Source organism: Falco punctatus (genome assembly GCF_963210335.1).
Source record: "Falco punctatus genome assembly, chromosome: 4".
In the NCBI taxonomy this organism is placed as follows: domain Eukaryota; kingdom Metazoa; phylum Chordata; class Aves; order Falconiformes; family Falconidae; genus Falco; species Falco punctatus.
Genome location: NC_137583.1, coordinates 107544279 through 107572173, shown reverse-complemented (window position 1 = coordinate 107572173; position 27895 = coordinate 107544279). Strand labels below are relative to the sequence as shown.

Sequence of the window (27895 nt, the reverse complement as noted above, 5' to 3'; positions counted from 1 at the left end):
GCACAGATTACTTTCCTGAAAACTGTTAGGTAGAGATGATCCCAACCCCTTTATTTACGCAGTGGGTTGGCTCCAGAGAAAGCAAAGAGCTTGATTCTTACTAGCATCAAATAATCCAATCTTGAGGGTTTTTTTTGGCTTCTTAAGGAAAGGTGTTGGGGGTTGGGGTTTTTTTTGCATTTTTTTTGAGCGGGGCAACTCTACCATTAATGTGAAACAAACAGAACGGGGGGTGTGTGTGTGTGTGTGTGTGTGGTGGTGAAGAAAATCCTAGCATCAGTTGTGTATTCTAACTACATTTTTCTTCTTACAGGGACAAGCTGATCTTCTCAAATATGCTAAAAATGAAGCACTGGAGAATCTGAAACAAATCCATTACGCCACTCTTTCGTGTGGACTCAATAAACCAGGCACTGAAAATGCAGAAATCTCAAAGCCCCGTCGAAGTCTGGAGGTCATACCTGAAAAAGCAGGTGATGAAAATGGAGAATGAGAGAACGCTGTTCTCGTAATTATGGAGTTTATAACTCTGTGACCAATCGTAGCTGCGTAGGACATTTGCTTTGCACTTACTGTTGGAAAATATTTGGAATTTTTAAAGCACAACTGGAGAAGCTAATTACAATCTATTGAAACTGTGAATGTATGTAGCAGCTCTGCTTGTGAAGGCAATGATATTGTGTAACATGGAAATTACATTATTGGCCACAGTATAGTATATATGTAAAAGATACTGTAATTCAGTAATAGCGTGCTGAAAAGTTCATTATAGTGCCATAGGGAAATGGCTATTTTTGAAATGAGCTATAACTAGACGGAAATCAGTGGACAAAATTTGACAAGATGCCTTGATTTTCAAGTAATTGGATGCACAGGTCCTTTATTTCTTTGCACAATTTGTGAATTGTGCTAGTGAAGTGAATTACTTTTTTGAAAATCAGGTCCAAAAAGGTAGAATCCATATGTTTCACACTATATGTAATTCAGCCGCTCGGATAGTTGGGTTTGACGTGGTATTGATTTTATTGTTGAGCCATAAATTAAGATGAGAATGTAATTAGACAGTGATCGCTGACTTCAGTGCACTATAGGAGAGCCATTATGTAAAAGGAAAATGTGCAATCAATCTGATAGCCTATGTCGGAAGAAGATACGTACCTATTTTGCCTAAGATCTTCTGCAAATGTGTGTAGATAATGTGACCAAACTGCAAGCAAAATGTTGTAAATAGTTTTTCATTTTGTGAAGTGAAGTGCTCATATAAAGAAGTTTTATGAGATTGCTCCCAGACAAGTAAAGCTTTTAACTAAATTTTAACTTTTTTATTTTTCAAGTATTTTCTTCCTCACAGAATAGGTGGTATGTCAATAACCAGGTTTGTCAAAAAAAAAAAAAAAAAAAAAAAAAAAGATGTTCTGGTTCTGTTTTGTTTTTTTGACAACATTAGGTAAAGGTATTGTAGCTGATATGCCCATTGTAAAATGACTATACCAACCTAGAGTGTCCTCCTACTGTTTCTGATTTAACAATAAAATGGACTATATAATTACAGAAGCTAATAAATTGGAAGAAAACCAAGCAAAATCCTACAGAGATCAAAATACAGTTTTTGTTCAGTTGCGGGGGAAAAGGGGAAGATGGTGATGTCTGTTGAAAAGTATTGTTTTAATTAGAGGTCTTCCAAGACATGCGTTCGACACTTGATTTTTATTTGTTTCACCAATTCAGGGTCCAGTTTCTGCGTTCAGATCATAACAACCATCTATGTGTATATAACATCCTGTAGAAGTCAATGGAGCTGTGACCCAGAACATCAGCATACTTGCACTTAATCTGAATTATTAGGGCCTTAACTTTGTAATGACTAGGAAATTAATTTAAAGAGGGGGAGAAAGATGAAAACTATTTGCATAGTAAATGTCATATATTGAGCCTGCACTTTTAAATGTCAAACTGCTTGGGTTAGGAGCAGTTTTAGAAGGTGCTAAGCTCTTTCAGTGTCTAGTGACAGATTGTATGCCTCAATATTACAATCTTGCCAGGAGCGAGTTCTGTTCTGTGTTGCACAAAATGAAACATTTAACCTGTGGTAAACACATGCAAGCGTTGTTTTTTGGACGGTCCTTCGCGGTGTTGCCAGCTGGAAGTCTTGCGATTGCACCTGGAGTTGATAGGAAGCAGTGTGAAGTTCACTGTTGCTAACTATATTCTTGAGCCATATGAAATTAGTCTTCCAGGGCCAAATCTATCAGATCTAAATCTGATTTATCTACAGCAAAATAACTGTGTTACATTAAGATTCAGCTGGGCCATACATATACAAGGTCAGTTCCACTTTATCAGAAAACCCCAAAAGTCAGCTGTTGGAACTTTAGTTCTTTTAGTCCTAATTGAAAGATGTAGACTGTGGAAAAATGTCGATACAGTTAGCATTATACTTCAAAGAGGCCTAAAAACCAGTAAAGCTCCATTTGCAGTCCTGGCTCACCACTGGTTTTGTGCCATTTACAGAATGGCATAATTTATCTCACAAACGAAGCATTTCTGCACAGTCTCCAGCCAGGTTACCAGAACTGATGGCTTGGGTATTCTTAGCATTCTGTTTAGCACATTGCAACCTGGGAAGAGGTGAGGGAACATTGAAAGGATTAGACAGTTTGGTGGTTTTTTCTTCGTTTCAAGGTGAAAAAAGCTAAGTGAAAGATGAATATCACTTTATAAACTAGGGCTGACAGATTTTCTATGTCCAACTCTACAATATATATAACTCTGCTTACTCTGATCCTGTTCTATCTTGTTAGAAAGGAAGGTAATACTTCTTAAAAAAGTAATAACCTTACATAGTATCTGCTTTAAAAAAAAAAAAAGAAAAAAGTTAAAATATATGCATTCAGCTAAGTGACTATTTAAATATATTTGGATCTGAGCGTAGTGCAGATTCCTTAATATGGAGGTCACTTTTGTGCATTATTCATATGCGGTCCAGATCTGTATGTACCATAAAGCCTTAAAATGAACTCAGTGAAGCAGATACTCTGGAAGATGATGTGTAGCTAAAAATCCTTTAGGGAGTTTACGTGTTGCATGTTAAAAGAATGCAGGGTAAACACCCGCAAGCAAAGTATCAGGCTCTATTGTTAACTCAGTGATGCTAATTTCAAAACAAATTCATTAGCGTATTTTTCTCAGTTGTATTTTCTTCAAACATTTTTTGCATCCATGATGCAATTTACTTGTATTATTAATCTACTTTGTACAGTCTGTATTTTAGAGTATATAGAAGAAGAAGCACCCAAGATCTGATGAAGTATTCCAAACAAAACCAAGCACAGGTTGACTTTGCCCTTTTTTTTTTGGCCTTTATTTTCTTAAGTGCGCTGTAATACAATTGAACTATTTACATAGATTTGAACTGTGAAATGCGGAGCCAAAACACAGGTGACTATCTGACTGCCTGTTTTGCTTTTGTTTGGCTCCAGTACTCGGTGAGTATGGGTATGTATGGAGATCTAAATCAGCATATTGCTCATTTTAAAATAAAATACTAATTGGCAAAGGAAAAGTTCACATACAGTTTAACCGTGTAGACACTAACAGTTAATTCTTGTTTTGAGCACAAGAAAAAGGATGAACAGTGCCTGTTTGTAAAAGGAGCAACTCTAAGCCTCATCTGCCTTCTTCCTGCTTACGCTGCCCTCCCCATCGGTTGTGCTTGGTGCGGTACGTAGCAGCCGTTGGATATTTAATTACGGAGCCCAGGACCATGCCCTCCATCCTCTGAACACGCCGGCCAGCTACAGAAGACAACTCTGTTCTTCAGGAATTCCCCCAGCAGCACTTACTGAGGGGCACTGTTGAGCCTGTTGATGCCACCAAAACAGCAAAAGCCTTCCAAATAGAGCTGGGGGCCAAGCGCTGCTGGTGAAGTTGTGGCCCTTCTGCGGTGGGTGGGAGTCTTCTACTCAAGTCAGTAGGATCAAGATTTAAGTGCAGTGTTGCAAAATTTCCCCTTTATCTCAGGTCTTTTTGTTTCATTATCTTCTTTTTACATTCTTACGTTGCTGCAGGAAGGAGTACTAGATCGGTGCCCCGCACAATTTCACAAGCTTTCCCGTGCAGGCATGGTGAAAGATGCTCTATGAGTCAAGCTTTTTTCTGCTACTTTGTACAGCACAGGAATATTATTATAAGACTCCGCGGCTGGTTACTGTATTCACTTTTTCCTGTTTTGAAGTTGAAGCAGCAGAGAGAGATGATTCAGAGTTGCCAGCATGAAAAATGGAAGTGAGTTCCAAGCTGACAAAAATTTTTAACTCTGGTCTGCTAATCAGGTGAACTAATCTGAAAGGACCCAATCCTCCACTCTTGCAGTGCTTAAGTTTCCCTTCCATTTGTATGATTTCTTAGTTTTCTACTGCACGAATGTTATTTTATCAGTAACGCTGATCTTCTAGATGCATTATTTGCTGCACAGATCAAGGAAACTCCTGAATGTCCTATGGATGGTAAAATAATCTTTCATTAAGCCTTAGCCTACCTAGGTTTACAGTTGTGTTAACTGAAGGTCAAAATGAAGATGAAGAGCAATATTTGCAAAAAAGGCAACGATACAGCTATATTCATGGTACAGTACGCACTGGCAATGGCATGTACTTCACTGTGAAAACGTTTTATCCACATATAGCTAACAGCTGGAGCGCTGCTGTTGGAGGATGTCAAGCTCATGGGGTTTTAATACCGTGAGCAAAATTCTGAAACTGGTGAAGTCACCAGCTTGCTTCTTTTGACTGTCATGGGTGTAGGACTTCACATTTTTTTTCTTTTTCTTCTCACACCTACTCACTCTGACCAATTAAGCTTTCTAAATGGAATATTTAACAACTTGGTTTAAAAATTAATGATTTGTATGTATCCTATAATGACCTTCGGTCTTTTGAACTCCTGTAAACATTTTTTTAAAAAATAATTAAAAAAAAGATCTCCACAGTTCATACCACCCCCTGATTCCTTTTGCACTCAGTATTTTGAAAGCAGCTGTGGAACAGGTCAGTTTGATAATTTTCAAAACTCACCCACGTGATGTTCTTTATTCATTGCAACTTGTTTGTTCTCAGTAAGAAAGGCAGTACAACTCTTGAGGTTTTCTGGTTGTTTCTGGACACTGTTAAACTTCCCTTTCTGACTCATCATCTCTGTTCTCTGGGTGGCTGTGGAAAGGGGAGCAAAAAGCAGCACAGCAGGAAGATTAGAAACAGGACTTGAGTACCAGAGCCAGCAGCAAGCCCTCATGGGCTTGGGGAGCATCCGTTGTAGTCAACAGAGTTGGAAAGGCAGTTAAGGACTTAAAGGCAACGGTGAGGAGGATGAAGATAGGATATGCAGGATTGGATGTAAAAAAAAGAATTTTAGCCCAAGAGTATGGGCACCCCTAGGATGGATGGTCCCAGTGCCATCCTGCAGCATCCCTAATGCTTCCTGGTGGTCCTAGAAGTGTTGTCAGTACCTTGGGACGAAAGAATAACGTTTCTTCCCTTGACAGTACTGTCTGGTGTGGCAAAGAGAGCGGCAATGCGCGGAGTGGTCAGGTGCGAACGCTGAACTCTGAATTTAGCTTGCTGTGCCACTGCAGCTCACATGAGTTCCTGCTCAATGTGACTTGGGCACAGCAAAATTGAAAGGAAAGGGGGGCGGGTGGGGTGTGTGTGTGTGTATTACTGGGAGAGGAGTGTTCAAGAGGCAGCGTGGAAGGGTTGTATGAAAGGAGGCAGCTTGAGCTGCAGCAGGAGCGGCATGAGCAAATAGAGAATTCAGCTGTCACGAACCTCTCCAGCTTTGTCAAGAGCAATTCAGCCTTGCTAAGCCACCTGCAGTCTGTAGAAGAGCTTTCTGAATGAGGTTGGATGTTTTATTAATTCTCTTTTTCCAGGGAGATAAACATGGAGGAGTAGAGGGCCTTCCCAGCTGGGTGCAGCATCGCCCGTGCGCCGGCGGCTGCTGGGAGAAGGAAAGCAGCAGGGCCAGGAAGCAGCGCAGGAACCCGAGGGCCTGGGCTTTGTTCTCTGCCCCTCAGCTTCCTCCATCGATAAATTGGAGGAAATGACACCTACCACTTTTTGAAGTAGCAGGAGAAACACACTGTGTGACTGCAGAAAAACAATAACCCCACCCCCCACCCACCCCGCAGAAGGCAGCTAGGCGCAAAATAAACAGGCACGTAGAGGGTACGTGGTGAGAAGGCAGCACTGTTTCTGTTTGAGTGCCACGTACGTTAGGTGTCACCAGGCCCTGTTCTGCAACGTGCACTGATGCCTACGTAGCTTTCCAGTGGCGTGTGCTTAGCAGACTTCCTTAAATGTCTTCACTACTGGTGGGTGAAGAGGGTTTTGAAGTAGAAATCCCATCAGTCGGTTATAAAATGCAAATCCTGTCAGCTGATTACAAACTAAGCTCGTCTTCTGTGGGGTCCCAAGTCCTGGGGAGTTCAATATTTTTACTGTCTAGAAAGAGAGTAAAGAAGATTTTGTTACACTCTTATAATATGGGCTTTATGCTGTGACTCACAGCGTGAGCACTTCTTTTTATCTCGGATGTTATTTTACGGATCAAAAAACCCCTTTCCAGAAATCTTAGGAAAAAGCCTTAGGATTCAGCTGTAGATCTCAGTCTCTGTCCTGAATTCCAGATCTGATGATACCTGCTGTGATTTTGATGCGTCCTTAACCAAATAATTATTAAATTTTTCCAGTGTGAATATGTACCAATATCTTCAAATATCTTTTTTTATAATGTACTGGTGCTGCTAGTTCTGCCAGGATTGCTGGGAAAAAAGAGAATTTCTTTGGATGGAGAAATAAGGATCACCTCAGACCAGGAATCTGTAATTGCAGAGGTGGGTCGGGAGCTTCCCAGGAGAATAATGACTATCCCTGCATTTCAGAGAGCCTCACACCTGTGACAGGGAACAGTCGGCAAGCGGGACTGGAAACAACATTTCCTGAACATCCTTCTCTAAGGTGCAGTATTTTGTGCTTCCATTTATCGGCACACGATTTTACGGAACCATACACTTTACTCCCATTTTTTTATTCTGAGGCTTGGTTCACAACCACTATTCAAAGTTTATTCACTTGATAAGAGTTGTATTGATTTGCTGAGCGTTTTTCCAACACTTCCCAATGTGATTTTAACAGCTAATAGCTCACAAATAGTAAGAGCCCGAGTACATGAAGAGCACTGGTGATGTCAGCACATAGATTGGACTGAAAGTCTGTCAGTATAATGTGCGTGTTGCTTAATGCTGGGGGAGGCTGCCCTGGAGATAGTATTAACTGAGGAGACCTGTTAGCTCAGGAAGGGGAGATGGCGGCAGTTGCAAGATTAAGGGCAGAACTGGACATGGGAGGTAGGATATGTTCAGTCCTGGAGGAGGAATCAGCTGCTAAATCCAGCTCCTTCCCCTCCACTGTGTCACAGGCGAGACTTCTCAGACATGACAGTTCAAGATAAAAACTCAATTTTGTATTAGAGATAATTCTCTGTAAGCGAGGATCCGTCACATGTGATGGAGCACTCTGACAGCATCTTCCCAGAAGAATTCTGGCAAAAGAAAAATGGCATTTTCTACCCACATAAAATCTCTGCCACAGTTCAAAGCCCAGAAGAAAATTGCAGGAACAATGATCAGATGTGAACAGTGTGTTTCAAGCTAATCAGAAGCACAGTAACATGCTTTGCCTACCCTAGCCACATTACCAAAAGTAGTATGATGCTAGGAGTAGGACCTTGAAAAGGTAACGTGCACCTATACTGGTGGAGATGCACAGAACAGGTCGGAGCACTATATGTTCCGAGAGCAATCACCTCCACTGTTTTCATAATCCACGTAGAAAAAGACATCCTCAGTCCAGTTTCCAAGCAGTTCTGTATTTTTCGTGTACTTACTTTCTCATACAGTTACGAACTAGAAAGGCAGTTAATAAATAAGGCTGTAATGAGCAACACTGGAACTGCAGTTCTTGCAAATCACCTAAATATATAACATGCAAATGACGTTGATGCAATTCCCCCAAGTGCTGAATCACTCTGAAAATCAGACCCTCACACTTAAGATTCTGTTCGTAGACTTTTCGCTAAAAAAGCCAGGTTAGAATTAGGATCTGCACTGCAAGTAATAGTGTGCGTAACACTGTAAGAATGGCTATATTTGATACTCAGTTATTGCTGTTTCTAGGTTCCACTGAACTTTCAAACACAGATAAGGCAGGTAAATGGTGAAGTCCTTTAACAAAAGAAAAACAAACAAAAAGGCTGCAAAATGCAGAAATCCGTAAAGGCAAATGCTTTCTCTTTATAGCAGCTGGTAGTCACAGCCAACTTAGTGAGCTCAAGAAGGATATGTTGCAATTTATACAGAATCTTGGAGTGACAGCGTGTAGCGCTAAATGAGGGACAATTAAATGTCATACATCAGGGCCTAATCATAATCTCATGATGACTGAGAGAACTTTGAGCTATTTACTGGAACAACTGGGACAGGTCAATGGCCAATGCTGGCTGCCACAGTAGATCATGCATTTAAAGCCAGACGATAATTCCTGTGTTTTGAGTAATGTTTGAGTAAACGTAAAAACGTTTCTGTTATATGTTTAGGGCACATGACTCACAATTGGCATTATCGTACCACAGAAATGTTAAAAACAAGCCTCCCCGCCAGCATTACTGACAGTATTCAGAACCATGTGATTGCACCGAGTCCCACAAGCCCTGGCAATCAACTGGAATGCAGAAACCAAGTGGTATATCTAAATGAGTGTCCCAGTGGTGTAGCAAAGTATCCGTGAAATACCTGACAAGAAGAGGCACGTTAGCTTAGCAGGGCTGCTGATGGCCGCTGCGTAAAGCTGGAGAGCCAGTTCCAAAGGCAGGGGTCAACAGCGATGTTAGACACCCAGCTGGGGGCATCCAGGCCTGATTTCAAAGTCCTCATTGTATTTGTCAGCTCACGTGATGATGCTCAGAAAAAAAATACCTTTGAATCCATGTTTCTTGCTTAGGCCTGTGATATTTCTGCTGTTTGCCACTGGCTACCTGTAATGCAAAGGTCCTTACCCCTAGCATACTGAGAAGGCAGCAATCATAACGTTACTTGCGATGCTCTAACTCAGGGAGCCCAGAAACATGGTTTTGTCACGCTCCTTTTTCCCAGTGCTGACAGCTTCCAAACCAGCCGCTTCCATCACGGTCACCGTCCTCTCCTCCGCGACTGCCGCTGACCTGGCAGGGCTGCAGCGGGGCTCGCACGGCCCCGCAGAGCACTTCTGAGGCAGGGTGAAAGAGTCACACGGATGGAGACTACAGCCCTGGTAAGCTGCTGCTGAACTGCAGGACCCAGCCGCTGCGGTGTTAGCAGCTGTAGGAAGGGCTGTTCCGAAAGATCTGAGGAAGGATGGGGCTGGGGGCTGACAGCGAAAGCGCTTCTGAAACAGGAGTGAGGGAACCCTGCGGTATTAGGGAGCAAAGAGTCACAGAGAAAAGCGCTTGAAAAACCGGTGCTGTTCAGTTATCCTTCTGAGCCTTTGTTAGCGCTCTTGAGTGAGGGCTCAGTCTACAGTATGTAGCAAATGACTTGTAATATCTTCAATTAGTCTGGAAGGAAGAGCAGTCATTTCTGTAAAATCAGTGTAGAAGAAAAGCAGGTGATACTTGGAGATGCAAAGAACAAGAAAAAACAGCCACCTCTTACACTGATACAGTGAATCTATAGGGATATAATAAAAGAAACAGGAAGGGATGAGAGCTACCCCGGTCATTCATCTGCAGCGTGATGCGGTGTGTTCACACCTTGGACTTAACTGGTTTAGCGAAAGACGGACCCTAAATGGAACTTCATCACTTTCTAAGTCTTCCTAGCCAAAATCAGCAGCTATGTACAGATAAGCATATATTATCAAAATCAGACAACAGCTTTGCCCTGGGTGATTTCTGGTTGTTTCAGACTGAGTATGGAGAAAAAAAAATGAATCCTTTAGCAGTAATTTGTTCCGCTACTGTACTTACCCTCCATTTTCTGACCTGTCAAGCCTCATTTCTGCTGTTACGTAGATTGACAGTCCTCTCAATAGTAATTCTCATTATGGATTGAAGGACACCATGGCCTCGTTTTCAGGGGTAGGCACAGAACGAGAGAAATGTAGCCTGCTATTACTTTGTCCGTGGTATTCTGTAATGCTGATAATGATATTGGGTTCCTTCTCATACGGTGGCAATTTGCTAGACAGGACGATTGACAGAGCTGTAATTCATCAGCCATGGGCTTGGGTGTAATAGACTGTGGCAAGGTGGCAAGTGTCCCAGCGTAGATGATTCGAGCTGAACAAAATGGGGGGATTTCAAAGGTCCAGCTGCTGTTTTCATGTATTTTGATGCAGCCACATGGAATAATAATTCACTCAGGATTACAAAGGGAGAGGATGTGTTGCTGGAGAGAGAGGAGGAACTTCCAATAAACCCCGTGGTGGAAGACAGGCTTTTCTGTGCCTGTCAGTCCTCCTTTGAAATAATATCCTTTATAGAATTCTATTAATTCATTACCAATGATACGAAAAAAAGTTGTTTCCACCAAGCCTTTTATCCTTTAATTAGATTTTTCTGTTATTGATGGTCTCATAATAAAGGTTATGTTTGAATGGAATTTATACACTTACATGACATTTAAAACTGCACAGAAACAGTGTGAAGTCATTGCATGCAAAAGTGCTATTAACTGCATGTCAGCATCCAATAAACTCTCTGCACTTTTAATTCTTTTTTAAGATCTTGAAGCTTATCTGATGTTGTGACATTTTATGGCATTTAAATGTCTCAGCAGTGGGACTTTGTTCTTCTCCTCATGCACACAGCTCTTCTAAGACTGAAAGAGCTCTAACATTGCAGAAGAAGCAGGGAAGACTGCAAAATAGGCTGGATTGCCAGCTATTTCTCAAGGAAATTGTTGTAGCCAGCTGAACTGCCAACACAAGCTGAAAGCTCAGGCTTTTTCAGTGGTTTGTAGCATGCTGAGGCAATCTGGAGTTGGAAGGATGCTTGCGCTGAAAACAAAGTTAAATGCAAATTCAGCTGGGAGGTCTAAAGGGAAGAAGTATGAAACGCTGGTCTGGTATCGTAAAGACATATTACCACATACTGGATGATCCATTGTGAAACTGTTCTCAAAAGCTTCAAACTGTCAACCGGTTTCAGACACAACACGAGAGGTTTGTAAAATGATACCTGACACAAGTGAAAATCGTTTAAACGACTTGAGAAACGCGCTGTATGTCATTAACCGTTTCCCCTGCAGTGCTTCAGATCCTAATGCCACAGCAAGCGGGCGGGCAGGCAGGCGGCCCAAACCCAGCCCCGGCGCAGCAGCTGCCCCTGCGTGCATGGAGCATGGAGCGAGCAAGTGGAGAGCGGGGCAGGGATGCGGTCGGGCCCTTCCCTTTCGGTCCCGCGGTGAGGGGATCCGGCACCTTGCAAGTTGCTGTTCTCTCATGTGCTTCACCTTAGGTGTGGATGCACTTCCCACAGACGCACAGGGTTTGGCTTAATGTTGTCAGCAGCTGACGCATACATGTACCCTAACTGTCTTCCACCGAGCTTTTTACACTCTTGAGTAAGTCTGCGACCAGCCACGACTGTATCCATCCTCTACTGCAGGCTGACCACACCGACGGAGAGGATTCGGGCAACTGAGGAGCTGGTAACAGAAAGTACAATAAGTCAAAAAAAGCAGCAGCGACGGTGGCCTTTATTGCTTGTGTGCTTGCCTTGGGCCTGCTCTGCCGGGGGGGATGGATGCTGACGCACAGCACCGCTGAAGGAAGAGAACATTGAGTCTTGCTGGAGTACTAGATTGAGAGGGCTGCCCTAACAAGAGGAGCTTCTAAGTTATAAATCTCTGCAAGGGCATTAACAGCATCATACAGATACGGTCAGACGTTGTGCATGGATCTTGCATGTATCAGGTGCCTCAGAGGCGTTTTGAGGTGAAATCCAGTATGGGCTCGTTCTGGTCTCAGCATCTAAGTCAGATCATTGCAGAGAGCCACCTGTCTCCAGAGACCTGTATCAAACGCTCACACCAGAGGTGGCTTTACTGCTCGTTCTTTTACTGAGATAGGAAAACTCTCTGAAATCAAATGGCTTTGTCTTGCAAAAAGTGGCCAAGACCCTTCTAAGAAATACAGTTTCACCTTTTCCCAAGCAGTATAAAGTTTGTGCTTGCCGAGTTTTAAGGGAGACAAATGCAATTTATGTAGAGGGCTTCTCTGTCCTTCTGCCAGTCAGTAGATGTGCGCACCTTTAGGCCAGCTGAGCTCAGCCTCCAAATTGCTTCCCTGAGGAAGCAAACTGCAAGTAGAGGAAGGGTGGTTTGGTGCCCTGTAATCCAGAAGAGAAATAAGACCTCAGGGTTGTTTGGAGACCAAGCTGAGGCTGGCCTGGCCTGGGGTATTTTGAGAGAGAAATATATTTTTGTAGGTCTTGAAGCATTCTTGAGCCCAGCTGAGCATCTGACTTAGTGTCATAAGACTGTGGGTCTGAGTATAGGTGTGCTGGTGTCCCGGGATCTGGCAGGAAGGCTCTGTATGGTTTATGTGTAACATGTTACTTGGGGTACACCACAAGCTATTTCTGGCTACCCTGTGGCAGAGCTATGGATTTTCTTTCTGAGGATACTTCAACAAAACTGAACTACTGCCACCCTTCACGGACAGATCTCATGCACTGCTCGGAGGGGACTTGACTCCAGGTGAGCAGAAGCTGGGTTAGATGGATGTCACCACTGCTGCTGGGAATGGCTATAGGAATGGCTATAGGTAGACCAAAATAGAGCTGCACCACTAAAAATCAGGGTTTGTTGGGCTAGGCTTCTGGGACCCCATCTTTGAAAATGTCAGTCGTGATGCAAATAACCATCAGATGTCTTCCCTGGGGTACTTTACTCATGTAAAATATCCTGACTTTAGTCACTGACAGCTATTTATGTTCCAATTTCTCCAGGCTGAGGTTGTTTCTAACTTTATCTGTTGGTTTGCCTGCCCCTATTTATAACACTCTCACCGCCTTTCCTGAAAGTTGCTGTGCGGCTAAATTTACGGTCTTACCAGCCACTGTTCCTTCTGCACCTCTGCAGAAAACGAAAGGGAATATCACAGCTCTGTCTCCTCAGCATGAGGGATGCCACTGTGCAGGCTTAAGTTGGTCTCAGATCCACTTTACTGAAAATTCCTGGCAAATGCCCTTTCAACACATGAGGAAAAGAGGTATTCATTCAGTTTTAGGTGGAAACACTTCAGATAGTTTAGTCTGCCTAACACCAGTTATCAACACCAGTTCACCTAGTGTCTCCTGCTTAGATCCTTCACCTGCAGCAGGTCTTTAAATCCACATCCCTTCCTTCCTAAGGGCTAAAATGATGAAAACTAAAACTAAAAATGAAGCCATTTTTGTAGGTTGTGTTTTTCAAAGGCTATTTTTTTTCTTGTGGTAAAGCTTGCACTTCTTTCCTAGTTGGAGTTTTGTCTGCCCTGAGCTTTCATTCATTCACCAGCTAACAGATCCCACTATAATCGGATACATTTCTTGTAGTCTAATCATGCTGAATCAGAAATGATATTATGCATCAGATTGAAATATCTCACTGAAGCGCATTGTCAAGACCTCAAGTTGTTCTTTTGCCTTCCTTGTTAATCCTTTTTGATCTCTCAGTATAAATTCTGGTGTTGACGCTATGAAAACACATACAGCATTGCAGGAATGACAGAGACATGATCCCTGCTAGTGATACATCACATGGGCTCTTGTTGCTAGTCACAAGTTTCTTCTTTCCTAAATGTGTCTAGTGCTGCCATGTAGTCGACTGATGCAAATCCATCTGTACAAACGACTTCACCTCCATTTTATTTATATTTCAGTAATATGTGTCCTCTGTAAATTGTATCCTTAATTATAATTTTTTTTTCAGATCAGGATAAAGAAATTGAAAACAACTGTCAGACACTACATGGGACTCCACTAGAGACACTTCTTCAGGATGGTGTCTTCCCATTCAAAGTTAATTACATGTTAATATAATTAAACTAATTATAGGCAGGTTTAATTATTTTGAATTGAAGGTATCAGGCATGACGTGGAATATCAGTACAAAATTATCAAGTTACAATCTCATCAAACTTACCTGAAATTTTGATTAGTAAAATATTTTTTATTGAAACTCTCTGATTTCTCCCCTCCTCCCCAGTTTTGACCACTGTAAATAATGTATGATGCCTTCCTTTCCAGGACTGCACTCTCTGTCCTTTAGAATACTATTATAGTCTTCTGGCTTTTCTATCCTGGGAACTTTCCCAGGTTACCATGCTTAATTAGGAGCAAAGTAATCAAAGGTTCATAAAGTTTCTGAACAATTCTTCTAATATTCCTATATGAAAAGGGGGATCCAAATCCATCCTTTTCCTTAAGGGTACTACTATGTTAGCTCTAAATGTTGGGTTGAAGTAATGTTGTACAACTCTGAAACATGCGATAGCCACAGTAACAACAGATGTCATCTTCAATGTGAAATAGGGATTTATGCTCAGTAAACAGCCCAGACCAGGGCTCGGGTTTTGTTGCTGAACATCATGTGAATGTCGATGCTCCCCAGCAGGAAATACAAAGCATAACATTGACTCACTTTGGTGTCTACTGCAAACCCACAAAACATCGTTCTTTGAGTCTCACGAGTCTCAGGCTTGGCAAAGACCATCAATTTATGCACTTTTAAAACAAAATAAGTATGGTTTGCTCTCAAGAAATTAGTAAAGCTTGTGCTTGCACAGCACTAGGACACTGAAAAACCCGATTCTTTGCCTTGGCTACCTGCCTTTACAGCGTCTCTCTACTTAATTTAAGGATAGGTTCATTGTACTGAAACACTTCACTTTTGAAGGACTGCAACAAGCAATCCTAAGTCATATTCATTGCAAGGATCCATGTTTTTCAGTTCATTTTTCAGATTTTGGAAGACAGGAAAGCAAATTTTCAGCAATCAAAACACAACAGTTACTGGTTATTTATTGAGTGACAGGTCTCATTCAGACTAATTTGCACTGTTTTGTTCTTTCTTTCTTTCTTTCTTTCTTTCTTTCTTTCTGTCTTTCTTTTTTTCTGTTTTTCTTTCTTTGTCTTTCTTTCTTTCTTTCTGTCTTTCTGTCTTTCTGTATTTGTCTTTCTGTCTTTCTGTCTTTCTGTCTTTTTTCTTTCTGTCTTTCTTTCTTTCTGTCTTTCTTTCTGTCTTTCGTTCTTTCTTTCTTTCTTTCTTTCTGTCTTTCTGTATTTCTGTCTTTCTGTCTTTTTTCTTTCTGTCTTTTTTCTTTCTGTCTTTCTTTCTTTCTGTCTTTCTGTCTTTCTGTATTTCTGTCTTTCTTTCTGTCTTTCTGTCTTTTTTCTTTCTGTCTTTCTTTCTGTCTTTCTGTCTTTCGTTCTTTCTTTCTTTCTGTCTTTCTGTATTTCTGTCTTTCTGTCTTTCTGTCTTTTTTCTTTCTGTCTTTCTTTCTGTGTTTCTTTCTGTCTTTCTGTCTTTCGTTCTTTCTTTCTGTCTTTCGTTCTTTCGTTCTTTCTTTCATTCTTTTGTTCTTTCGTTCTTTTGTTCTTTCTTTCTTTTTTATTTTCACCTTCCTGGCACTGAAATATAGAGCCAGACTCTTTATGATGACTTTATTTTGGTAATTAATCTAATTAAGTGCTGTATGTAATTTTGCAGAGTAGAGCAAGCTATTCAAGATTGTCATCATTAGGTTAAAGAGCTGACAATTGATGGAGGTAATTTTTTTCTTAACAGGCTGTAACCTTTCCACAATAAACTCCCTCCCCCAGGAGAGTTCTTCAGTTAAATCAATAATGCTTCTGGGGAGAAAGAAGAACGTTGCTTTTTAAGAATCGTGTAAACAGATCTTCAGCAGCTTCTCATCGCTTTGCTTGAGAAGAAAAGCAGCAGCTGGTTATTAATACCTGCTGTGCTCAGCTTTGACAAGCTTTTGCGTTTAAGAATAGCAGCTACCGTCTAGCTGTGGCGCAGGTTGAGAAATAGGGGGTTTGGAGGTGTCAGGTGGGGTCTGGAGAAACCTTGGCAAAATAATGCAGTGACTTGGAGTGGTTCCTGGGCAGGTTGGGGAAATGAGCTTCTGCTGGCATATCTGCTACTGTTCGGATACAAGACAGCCTGACAAGACGATAAATGTAATGGGAGGAAGAGGTGGGGAAAGCTCATCGTGATGACTCTGGTGGAAAGCTCATCCTGATGACTCTTGCCAGCCTGAAGGCTTTAATAAGCAGGACCTGGAGGGATGTGTTTGGCTTTTTTAACCCCATACCCAAATGCCATTCTTTTGCCTGCAGAACGCTCAGGGGGCTCTGAAGCCCTGGAGGACGGCAGGTGCCTGTGTCCCTGCTGGAGGGAGCCCCTCACTCCTTGGTGGTGAGACCAGGCACGTGTCCCTGGTGTAAGCAAGCGCAGGGCCAGCTCAGTGGTGACTGCATGCGGTCAGGGCATAGCTCTGCCCATGGAGCGGCCCGACCCACGTGGGTACTCCTGATGGCTCTGGGGGCCTCTGTGAAGGGATGCTTCTGCAGCAGGCAGTGGGAGATTCTCTAGGACTTCATTTTGCTTCAGATTGGCCTGGTTACCTTCTCCGAACAAAGGGGTGCAGCAGCTGGCTGGGGCTGGGGCTCAGCTCTCTCCCCTGGCTCAGCTCCTTCCCGCTGCTGGCTCACGGCATCCCGAGGACGCGGCCACAGGGACACCTCTGTCCCCTCCCTTCCTGCACAGCCTGACCTGGCAGGTAAGGAGCTCCTCTTCCTTCGCTCCTGGGTTTGTGTGAAATATCTCCTTGTTTGCAGCCCAGACGCCTACTTTCTCCCTGCCTTTTATTCCGCAGCCTCGACCCTTTACCCGTGGCAGTGCACAGGCTGGTGGGTGCCGCAGAGCCCGTTCTCCTTGCTGGGCAGGTGCCAGCTCTTGCACAAGGATCTGGCCAGTTTGGGGAAGCACCTGGGAAACAAAACGTGCATGAGGTAACACCTAACAAGAAACGCCAGGCTTCGACAAGAAGCAAGCCTGAAATACCTCCACAGCTTTTGGGTTTGGTGCATTTTCAGCTTTGGTATGAAGTTTGTGGACCATCCTCAGTTTGTTTGTGGCAGTTAGTCTAGCTCCACTTAATACTGTTCATTAAAAACTTCAGCAATATGACATGTAGTGCACCTTTCTCTACAAAAGGTCTCCGAGCACAGGCTTCCAGTACTGATAATGTTAAATAAAAGTCCAAGTCAGTACTAAACCAGTCAGGGATCCCATTGTGCAGGGAATACTTCAACAAAATTAATTTAGAGAATTTTTGGTATGAATTCAGAGATTTTTCCATTTGAACCCTCCTGCCTGGATCCATTGAACTGATTTCTAGCACCTTGACTCAAAAGACAGGGCTTTTGTTGTTCTGGCCGAAGTCTTTAACACTACAATAAGTAATATGTAGCCACAAAAAAATACCGTGGTTTCTTATTCATTTCTTATATAGGACTTTGCCACTGCCATGGAGACAAAATGTATTCCGTTCCCTGTGTTCTACAGTTACAGCACTTTTTACTTCATTGGGTTTCAGTCCTTGGCTCTTAGAGCTAGAAAGTTAACTTTGTGCAATGAAGGAAGAAAATTACAGTTTTTATTGAAACTAGAAACCAGCTTTAGAGGGGTTTTGAAGGTTTTATTCAAGTCTTTACTTCCACCATCTTTGCAGTATTCAGTCTCAGTTCTCCTATAGATGCACACAGCAGGACACTCACAGAGAAAGCGTCCCAGCAAAGCTGATTGTGCCATCGAGAGAGGTGGTTGCACAATGCAACTTCTGTGCTATGGCCACAACTGAGAGCTTTCTGTTTGCAGCAAAAGCAAAGTCTGCTCAGTAAAATTAGGGGACATCCCCCCTCCCCCCAGCCCGACTTACTCTTCTGTTGCTGTTTTGTGTTCGGCATGGTTTTAGTGGCACGGGAACTGTTGAGAGGACTCAGAAGTGATGTCACAGGAGGCTTTTCATGTAGCAAATGTGGTATTGTTAGTCAAAAGAATTGCATTGAAGCCTAAAGTCTTTGGGGACCGAAAAATGGGGCTGCAAATTGTGCACTGGACATTATTTCTCCTATGGGACATTTATACTAAGTATAACTGTAACTACAGTCAGCATTACTTTCTTTTGAGGGATTGTATAATGTGCTAGTCAGAGCCCAAGTGCCGCTGCAAGGCTATTTATGTAGCTACTTCTCTGTAACAGATGCACCAAAGGAAAGGGGTTGCTTTGATCTTAGCCAGTGAAACCAGAGCAGTGCACACACAAGACCTGAGCTCTCTTCCTGACATTGTCATTCAGCACGTCAAATTACGCATGACAAATCAGCTTCCTAAGCTCTATACCTCAAAAATGAAACAGATGGGCTGTATCAGCTTCCTCCCACTGTGAAATGTGGATGAAGCACATATTGACGAAAACTTCCCCCCGGCAGATTGCTTTGAGGTCTACAGGCTCGAAGGAGCACAAAGGGTTAACCTCACAGAAGGGTGACTTCTTTCCATGTTCTGGTTTTAGAGAGAAGGGATGTTTATTTTTAATAGTTTTCCATTTGGATTTTGTCTTAGTTTAGTTTTTGAGGGTGGAGCTAAATTAGTACGACATTCATTATGCTCACTGCGCAGATAGGCACACAGACAATTTTGCCTTTAGGAGGAGGCAGCACATACATGACAGCACACAATGGACAATTCTGCTATAGCATTGGGGTTATAAAAGCAAAAAAAACCCCATGCCTCTGCTGATCCTGTATGGGATTAAAGGGGAACTAGATGTACATTAATTTAAATACCCGGGTTCTGTGTAATATGTAATTTTTGTATGAAAATAACATTTGATACACAGTCGGCAACCATTCTAAGTCAAAGTAGGAATCATAGATCTATGTTACGTTGTGATCTTCTAATGGAAAAAGAAGCAGGGTAGGTTTATACGTTCATGTATCTTGCTTAGTGCTGTTTACTTGCTCTAATGACTTCAGTTCACTCAATCAATTTTCCTCAAGCACAGCTTATGGCTGGAGGGTATTTTGGACTTATCCACACGTCTCGGAATAGTTAACAAATATAACAGAGACAACTGACCATAAAGCATATGGTATTACCAGTGGTGTTATTAGTATTTTCTTAGTGGAAGCGGCAGAGGAGAGAAAAACCCACTCCCTCCGTGGGGACCGAGATCTACATCTCTGGGGGAATCTAAGAAGGAAAGTGAGCTTGGAAATAATTGCCCTGCATCCTCATTAGGTCGACAGTGTTTTACAGGACAGGAATACGTTTTGGTAAAGTTACTGCAAGACTAGTGTGAGCCTTCTCTATATTGCCTTGAAACCATGCAGGGATTCGATGTATGTTGTTTGCGATCACACCCTGCAAAGGGTGTTGTGCTAAGGGTGACCCGAGGAGGCTGCTGGCACCGGGAACGGAGCGATCCTTCCCTGCGCTGATACATCTAGCACACAGCACGGCTGTATCCAGCGCTGAACTGGCAAAGCAAAACAAGGAAAACAAAAAAAGGCAAATGCAGTATGTGAACGAAAGAGGGAACTTCGTCAAAGCAAGAACCAAGAGATTGCTGGAATCTTGTCTGTTTTTAAAAATAAAATCTTAGAGTAAGGCAAAAGAGTATATTTAGAGCCAGCAAAACAACCTGGTTTTCCTGGTTCTATATATACACTATTTTGCCAGGCTCCAGCTAAAACCACCCAGTTTTTCCCCTCAGAAACAACCAACCCTGTTTGCTCCCAAAACTCAAAGAAAGCTTAATTTGCTTTAAGCTGCTAAAAAAACTTCCTGCATCTTGGGCTAGCATTGTGTGCCAGGCTTCAGCATGCTGAGAAATGAAAAAGTGCCTTGTAATGGAAAAGTTAGTTCATTCCTCGCTATGTGGTGCCATGGTAATAAAGAAAGAAAGTTGCAAACCTTCCCCTCTTAAAGAGGCCAGAAGGAACAGGGGATTAATTTAAACAGTTCAGGCTCAGGATCACTGTGATCAAAACTACACTCTGCAGCCTCGGAGAACGCTGAGTTTCTTGGATATTTGGTAATTCCATGAACTGCGTGATAGAAAGAGGAAGCCGCATAAAGCTACTCACTGTTACGGAGTGGGAGGTTAATGAAGTTCATTTAACAGACCAGTGGTGCAAACCTGTTATCAGATGGCTTGTGCAGATCCCAGATGGCTTAAGTAAAGCTGGGAACTTAAACAGGTACCTCACGTTTTGTCACTGGAGTAATACAGCATCAAGATACTTCTGGCTGTTCTGCAGCATGGTTAATGACTTTCTGTAACTATGTGCGTTAACCGAGAAGGAACACATTTTAGTGCTGCAAACCTCTAATTCACATTTTTTTGGTCAGCTAATTGAATTATTTTTGTCATAGCAAAACAGCATCGGAAAACCTTAGACCTTGTCTGCAATTGCTGCACCGCTTTGTGGACGAAGCAGGCACCACGCTGAGCATGAAGCGCTGCTCTTCCTCCTCCCCTGCCAGATGAGGAGCCACATCTGGCTGCTGCAGGGGGGAGACCAAGCAGCACTTCACTGCATCACTGGCTGTGATAACTGCAGAGCAGAAAAAGCAGCCAGGCTGGAAGGAACAAGGTGCTCCACCCTGGCTAGGCAGTACGGAAAATGCAGAACTAGCTCATTTTCAGAAGTCTCTTAGTCTGTGACTAAATCTGTAAGACTATTGTGTATCATTAATTACCTGCCAGTTCAGTCTCTGCACCACCTAACCCTTGCAGCACCAGCCTTTGTATTTGAATACGTGTGATGCATTTATATCTTTGTCTGTTTGTAAAATAATTACTCCCAGTGCAGACTTTGACTCTAGTGGTTTATTCTGCTGTTGGCCAGTTGGCTACCCCACGCAGATACACCGGCAACCTTTCTTGACGGTCTTGGATCTCCTCATCACAGCAGAACTGCAGTATCACCAGTTGCCCTTTTGCATATGGCTTTCACCATCCTCTTCTGCAGACCCATAAGGGGTGTTTTTATAATACAGTTCTTCCAAGAGCTGAGACTGAAATAAAATGTTTTGGTGCCCTTCCAGGAACAAAATCTGAGGCAAGGTCTTGCAAGAGCAGGTCCAGTTCTAGGCTCAGGCACGTGCTTGCTATGAAACTATGAAAACTTACATGGGGTGTATACTCCATGTGTGTGTATATATGTATATATACACACAGGACTATGTTTACTGTAAACACTTACAAAGCCCTGTTGACTCCACATTTGTCACCCAACACCTAAACGCTTTGCTGTTTCAGGGTTCAACATCTCGAACGACTGTCTGCACGCATGTTTCTCCATTAGATGCATGCTTGGGGGGGTGGGGGGGCGGTGGGAAGGTGCCCCAGACAACACCTTCAGGAGGGACACTTACCTCTAGCTCCTTTGGCCACCCGGCAAAAGCTCTCCTGCATGGACTTACGTCCTGCACTCACGTGGGCATGTAATGTGTGGCCTTCCCTGAGACTGGGGACGGCAATGGTGGGGAGGAGACTGGGTTGGGAACACAAGAGTCCTGTGACAACAGCTTTCTGCTCTTTCCCTGCATCGGTTTGCAAATTTTCTTGTCAGCCATCGGAGGACAGAACGTCAGACACCAACTCCATGGGCGGTGTAGCTGCAGTTTAAATGCTTGTGGGATGCCCCTCTTCCTCCACGTTCATCCCAGCAGGCCACGGCCACATCTTCCTTCTGGCCAGGATCAGGCTCGGTGCACGTCTCTCCCTGGACAGCTTTGACCCAGTATGCCCCCAAGGACAGATGCACAGGCACTAGGGCAAGAAGAGGGAGGCTGCTGGTGCCCAGGCCGTTCTTCAGGGCATCAAACAGCAAGACCTGATCTCTGCAGACATCAAGAAACATTGCCTCTAAGCCCACCCCAAGAGGAAGGCATGCATGGAGCCTCAGCAGCAGGCTTTCACTGCGCTGGACCAGCAGCATCTGGATACGAGAGCAGCCCCGGGCACAGCCAGGGGAGACACGGATGCTGCTGCAGGTACATAGTCCAAATATAGGTAAAAGTAGCATTATCTTTAATAAGGTATCACTTTCACTGGCCGAAATAACAGCATTTTAGTTAAGACACTGCATTTCACTTACATCTGGTGTTTACACAAGCCAGTGGTTCAATGCCAGACAAATCCTGCAGCACGTCTTTGGTAAAGTAGTGTTAAAATCACTGCCCGCAGCATTTCTTCTCTGCCTTCTCACTAGAGGCGTTGGCTGGTTCTGTGGGCAATAAAGAGCCAATGACAGTTTCAGCGCAATCGGTTCATTCACCCTTTCAGGAGAAATGCCCAGAAACCCAACAACAATTTTATGTATCTCCCAAACTGAATGACTCAGTAAAGTCATGTCTCCAAGGTGGCTCATCTAATCAGCTCTCTTTTGTACATATCCCGAATAATAGCATACGGTGTCTATGAAAGAGGAGATTTAAAGCTATGGAAGTTAGCTGTAATCTTGTGGAAGAGTATAAAAGCATGCCTCAGCAAAGCTTTGTGGAGGTCACTCAGAGGGCTTTTACCAATAAGAGTTAACGTAATTATTAATTCCCTTTTTAGTCCCTGTTTGCTTCAAGTTCCCTGCCTAAAAGACCTTGATCTTTCTTCTTTTCTCTGTGCTTCATGGCTGAGAAAATTAGTAATTTGGGGTTTTGAGGTGGGTTGGAAGACATTATGTTATGAAAGCAGCTTCAGACAGCATTTCTATGCGTTCTAACCTTTTTTTTTTCTGTTTCAGAAGTCGTCTAGGCCATGAAGAGACAGCCAAGTTGACTGTGTGCATCCCTGCATTTGTGAAAAGAAAAATTTAAATGTCAGAATGAAAGGGAGAAACAAAACCTCAGAATTAATTATCATGCACTCATACACTAACTCTCCTAGAAGCGAGGTCCCCCTTGAAGATAAAACTATTATTTTTCTGTGCCAGTATACAAAAGTAACTTAGTATCCTTTCTGAGATAATTTGAGTTTGCTCAGACTCTTATTCAGGAGCTGCTTTGGAGCAAAGAAAGACATGCTGGTGTGGACAAGACCGGTGAATTAGGGTTAATCGAGCCAGCCATGTAAGAATAAGACTTAAATTAAACCATTTCATGTATCCAAAGATAATTCATGAGTACAACGCAAGTACTTTTCTATACTGTTCAACAGAGGCAGCACATTATGCATGTATAGCATGCAATCCCAGCCAGCAGAGGAGCACTTGTCAATTGTTTCAAGTCTGCTTGCCTTTAGGTTGCAGGCATAGTAGCTAAACTTTACAAATTACACTTTGGAAAGATTAGAAAGAGAGTCTGAGAATCAAAAGGATCCATAAAAACCTGAAAACAAATCCAGACAGACAAGCAAGCTGGATAAACCCTTACACAAACCACTACTAACTCCTAACTAACATCTGCACCCGCGGCAGGTGGTGTATGTGTGGATCCAGCTTGGGTTTTGTTTTAAACCCCTGAAGTCTCATGAATTCCCCCTGAAGGGGAATTCAGCATGGGGACAGCTTGCAGTCAGACCATGAAAGTGTTCAGTAGTGTTACAGCTTTCCACTGAGGGTAGTCCTTTGCACAGATACGATTCAGATTCTTCCGAGAGCAAGACTGGAAGTTATATGGGATTGTGGCAACGGGCTAGCACAGAAGGATGAAACTAAGGACATTCCCAGGCAATCTGAAGAAGATCCAATATTAGCCATGCTCATATGTCTAATAACTTTTAAACCTGCAGAGTCATTTATGCTATGCAAGGGTGATCAAGACATCTGGATAATTTAGCCTTAACAATATTAGTTGTCAGAACAGAAGGACGAAACATGGCTTATGAAAAAATGGATTGGTGCACGGTGTAACATTTTCAAAAGACCGCAAGGACACAGTTTAAATTATCACGTTACTACACATCTGCGTTGCTGTGGGAGTGTGAGCATGACTGCTTGCTGTTGCTCAGCTTGCAGTCTCACAGATATTCTTGTGAGAGGGGTGAACTTAGCCCTGGTGCTAGTTCAGTGTCACCAGCCCACTGCTTCTAGCCACAGACTTCACCGGTTCGGTGCAAGGCTGGAAGGTCTCTGTACTGTGTTGTGTTGTCCACATGCACCCACACCTCACAGCTTCAGTGGAAGCTGAAGAAACAAAATTATCTTTTACGGACAATCAATTCAGGCAGGGCAAAAGGGAAATGAAAGCTAAAGCAACCAGGAGCTTATCACGAATAATTCTGCTCAGTTTCATTTGGAAAGACTTCTGTGCAGAGACCAAAAGGAAAAAAATAATAGTAGCAGTCTATCTGCTTATGACAGCAATTGTTGGAGGTGAATGAAGGAGAGGGAAACAATGTCCTTGCTTTCCCCACAGATGCCACAAAGGGCTGGGACCAGACTGCAGTACCTACCTGCTCTGCCTAGTGGGTCACCTGAACTGTAGTCTTCCTTCTCAGGGCAAAAATCAGGGCTACCCCTTTGCCAGCGGATTGAGAAGGGCATCCTTTGGTGGAGAGAGAGGAAAGAAGAGGTTTACATTTGCCTGTCCAGTCTGCTGGAGAGGGAAGCACCAGCTGTGCCAGCAGGTCCTTGCTTCTCCCTTCCAGCCATGTCTGTTTGGAAAACGGCTCCTAAATTTCCTGTAGGATTCAGCCCGGATGCTCTTGATGTGCAGAGGGTGTGAACCACAGTGCGCTCCCTCCTGCTAGTAACAGCTCTGTAACTTGCCATACATGAGATTCCTGCACCAAAACTAAATACCCTGAAGAAGCACATCAGAGCTTTCTGCAAGACCAGCAGCAAGTCCCAAAGCATCACCATGCGGCAGATAAAAACCTTCTAAAGGATCATAGTGAAACAACAGCAGAATAAAAGACCAGAGGAAGAAAAAGCCTGTCTCCAGCTTCACATTAACCTGCCCCCGGCTGCCTTCACTATGTTAATTTTCTATTTTACACGTGTTAGATCAACAGGGAGCACAGATGGCTGCACTCACGTGTGAGCCTGCAGACACCCACTGGGGCACCACCAGCACCTCTGTCACTTTCCTGTAATGTGGGGAGGGGGGCTCCTGTCAGCACAGCAACAGGGGTAGGTCACTGAAGGTTAATAAAGGCAGTCAGCACATAATTATCGCTCTCTTGTTAGCCTCAGCCTCTCAGGAATCAATTAGAGGGACAAAGCATGGAGGAGCTGTAAGCAGATCAGAGTGGGGCTGTACCTCCTCATGCTGTAAGCAGGGAGGGCCACCTTCCTGGAGGTCCCTGCTTCAATTCACTGGAGTATTTTAGAGGCAACAGCATTTATATGAGGGAAAGTGTTAATATTTGAACATTTTAGGTAGCTACATTAATTTTATTTAAGCATTTAGTAGCACTAAATATGAATCCAGGGAAAGCAAGTTTTCCTTCCACTTTCATCCAGTGGCTGCAGGCATATCTGTCAGATGTATTGTTTTCACACCCCACACCTCCCTCCAGTTTCTTTATCAATCTACATTACCCTGGGCCTGCGGTAAAAGGGACAGTTTCAGATGATTAATAGTGCTCTTGAGACTATAGCTCCAGAATGCAGAAGTCTCATTTGTAAAGACGATGACAAGAGCTCAATTAGCCATCTCTGCACAGGTGTAAGCAGTGAAGGCAAGGCTTTCTCTGGATCAAGTTAAAGGAGCAGATGAATGCCCAAGGTAAACTACTTGCAAGGTAGAGTTTGCAAGAATTACTTTTGCAATCAACTTACCATTAATTGTTTCATCTCAACGCTGTCAAATAATGCATAAACCAGCTTGGGCTGATGCACAGCCAGGAAACACTGGTCACAGCCCTGAAAGGCCACGAGTCACAATTCTGACTGAAAGCAAGGGCAGAACAAACTAAGGGAGCATAAAAAGTTCAGTTTTTAGGTGGGAGGCAGAGTGAAGTTACAAAATGTAAACTGTAAATCACAGGGAGATTCTGCTCGTTGTGGGAAACTGGAAAGTCAGAAAAATACCACTCCTGATGTCACTTTCATTATTAAAGACATATAGTTGTTTTTCCCATCCACTGGTAACACACAAGCTTCTGAACAGCAGCAGCTGCAAAAAAAGAGAGAGGGAAAAAAAAGAAAGGTTTAAATCCCAGCAATGCATCTCTGGTATGCTTTGGCATCTTTCTGGTACATTCCATGTAAGAAACCTCCTCCTGTGAAGCTACCATGATGGGTAGGTAAGTAATCTCGCTATGGGGTAAGTAGGTACACTTGGAGGGGTTGCAGAAAACCTGCTGGCTGGGTCCCCCAGCAGCTGCGGAGTCTGGAATATCTGATACCTTTTTACGTAGGTCTCAGCAATCCCCACCATGCACAACCAGCCACAGGGACGGCAGATTTACACAGGTGCCGCTTAAGATCTGACTTGATCGGCACTAGTACCAGGGAAGGCAGGCAGCTCAGTACTGGGATTTGCCTATCCTCCTGCAAACAGGGGTGACCTCTGTCTCTGTGCAGCCTGCTGTGGCACAGATAACACGTGCCATTTGAGAAAGCTGGCCTCCTGGGAGCAGAAGTATGCAGTTCTCAAAGCCCATCTCATGCTGCAGCTACTCAGTCTTCTCAAGGCAACGGGCAGCTGGCCACAGGGACTGCTCAAGTGTGTTTTGGGTTTATCAGGCACCTCCTCCTTTTCTAAAAAATAAGTTTGTGCTGATGTCAGATGCTGGTACAGGTCATTGCCATCCTTGCCTGTTTATGGCTTTTTTTTTCTCCACTGGAACAAAGCTATAGACAGAAAGCCAGAAACTGTTTATTGAATAAATAATTTAGTTAAGACCATGCTTTCCAATGTGCCTGGACAATTTTTATCGACTGCCCCCGCAACAGCGTAGAGGCAGGGAGAGAAGACATAGGACAACTTTGAGTCGTTCAATATTAAGAAGATGCTGTGGCTGCAGAATGCCTTCAGCCCCAAAAGACTGAATACAACGGCAGCGTGGACTAGTTGTACAGCGCAGCTCCTTACACCTGAATCCAGCTATTACAGGTGCTTACCCCCAAATGCCAATCATTTAGGTTAAACTTGTAATGAAGGCATCTCTTTAAAGAAAGCTAGTGTGGGGTTCATAATCCCTGCATGTGCATGCACCAGACTGTAGGGCTTCTTTTAGCTGTTTGACTTCTGCCAGACTGGCTGCCTCACCTGTGTTACATTCAAAGGACATTTTCCTCATGAAAAGTCCATGAGTTTTAGTACAGAGACCATAGAAGTAATATGCAGACTCTACAGTAATATATCAGAGATCAGATGTACCTCCAGTGCGTTCCTGCTCTGTCATAACAAAAGATTTTCTAAAATCTACTCAGAACACCCGAAAGATCCAAAAAATCTCAGTTGGTGAGATCATACTAGGCAGTAACCTCTTGGGTAGGTCAAGTTCAAACCATACCTACAGATATGGGATAAGTCTTCTGTGATATTCAATATTCCACAAGTCATCAGAGCCATTTTCTCAAGTCTCATGCGTTATGAGTAGTTTGCATTCCCACCCCCCCATCCTAGCTTTCTTTTCTCAGACAATTTTCTGGCAATAGAAACAGAGTAATTTCTGCTAAACAAACCAAGGTTTTTTGAATTGCAGCAACTGTAATGACCTCTGTGTTGCCTTGCCAACTGCAATAAGAAAATGATGGACACAAAGGTAAATAAGAAGGGAATGGGGCAAACAGATCCCTCTGTGAATGCAAGTTCTCAGACCCTTAGACTCAACGCAAAGATAGGCACCTT

General features: G+C 43.3%; 2 protein-coding genes across 3 annotated transcripts in view; one reads left to right on the top strand and one right to left on the bottom strand.

The window, feature by feature from the left end:
- The window catches only part of PLCL2 (phospholipase C like 2), a 104515-nt gene extending 102929 nt beyond the window's left edge, over positions 1-1586 (top strand). For both annotated transcript variants that reach the window (XM_080386440.1, XM_080386441.1), the window contains exon 7: positions 314-1586. In XM_080386440.1, the coding sequence (XP_080242566.1) occupies positions 314-493 (180 nt within the window). In that variant the 3' untranslated portion in view covers positions 494-1586. The remainder of the gene's footprint in view (positions 1-313) is intronic.
- Positions 1270-27895, bottom strand: part of TBC1D5 (TBC1 domain family member 5) — a 366944-nt gene continuing 340318 nt past the window's right edge. Inside the window, exon 24 of the mRNA XM_080386447.1 lies at positions 1270-26212. The gene's annotated coding sequence lies outside the window, so the exon portion shown is untranslated. The remainder of the gene's footprint in view (positions 26213-27895) is intronic.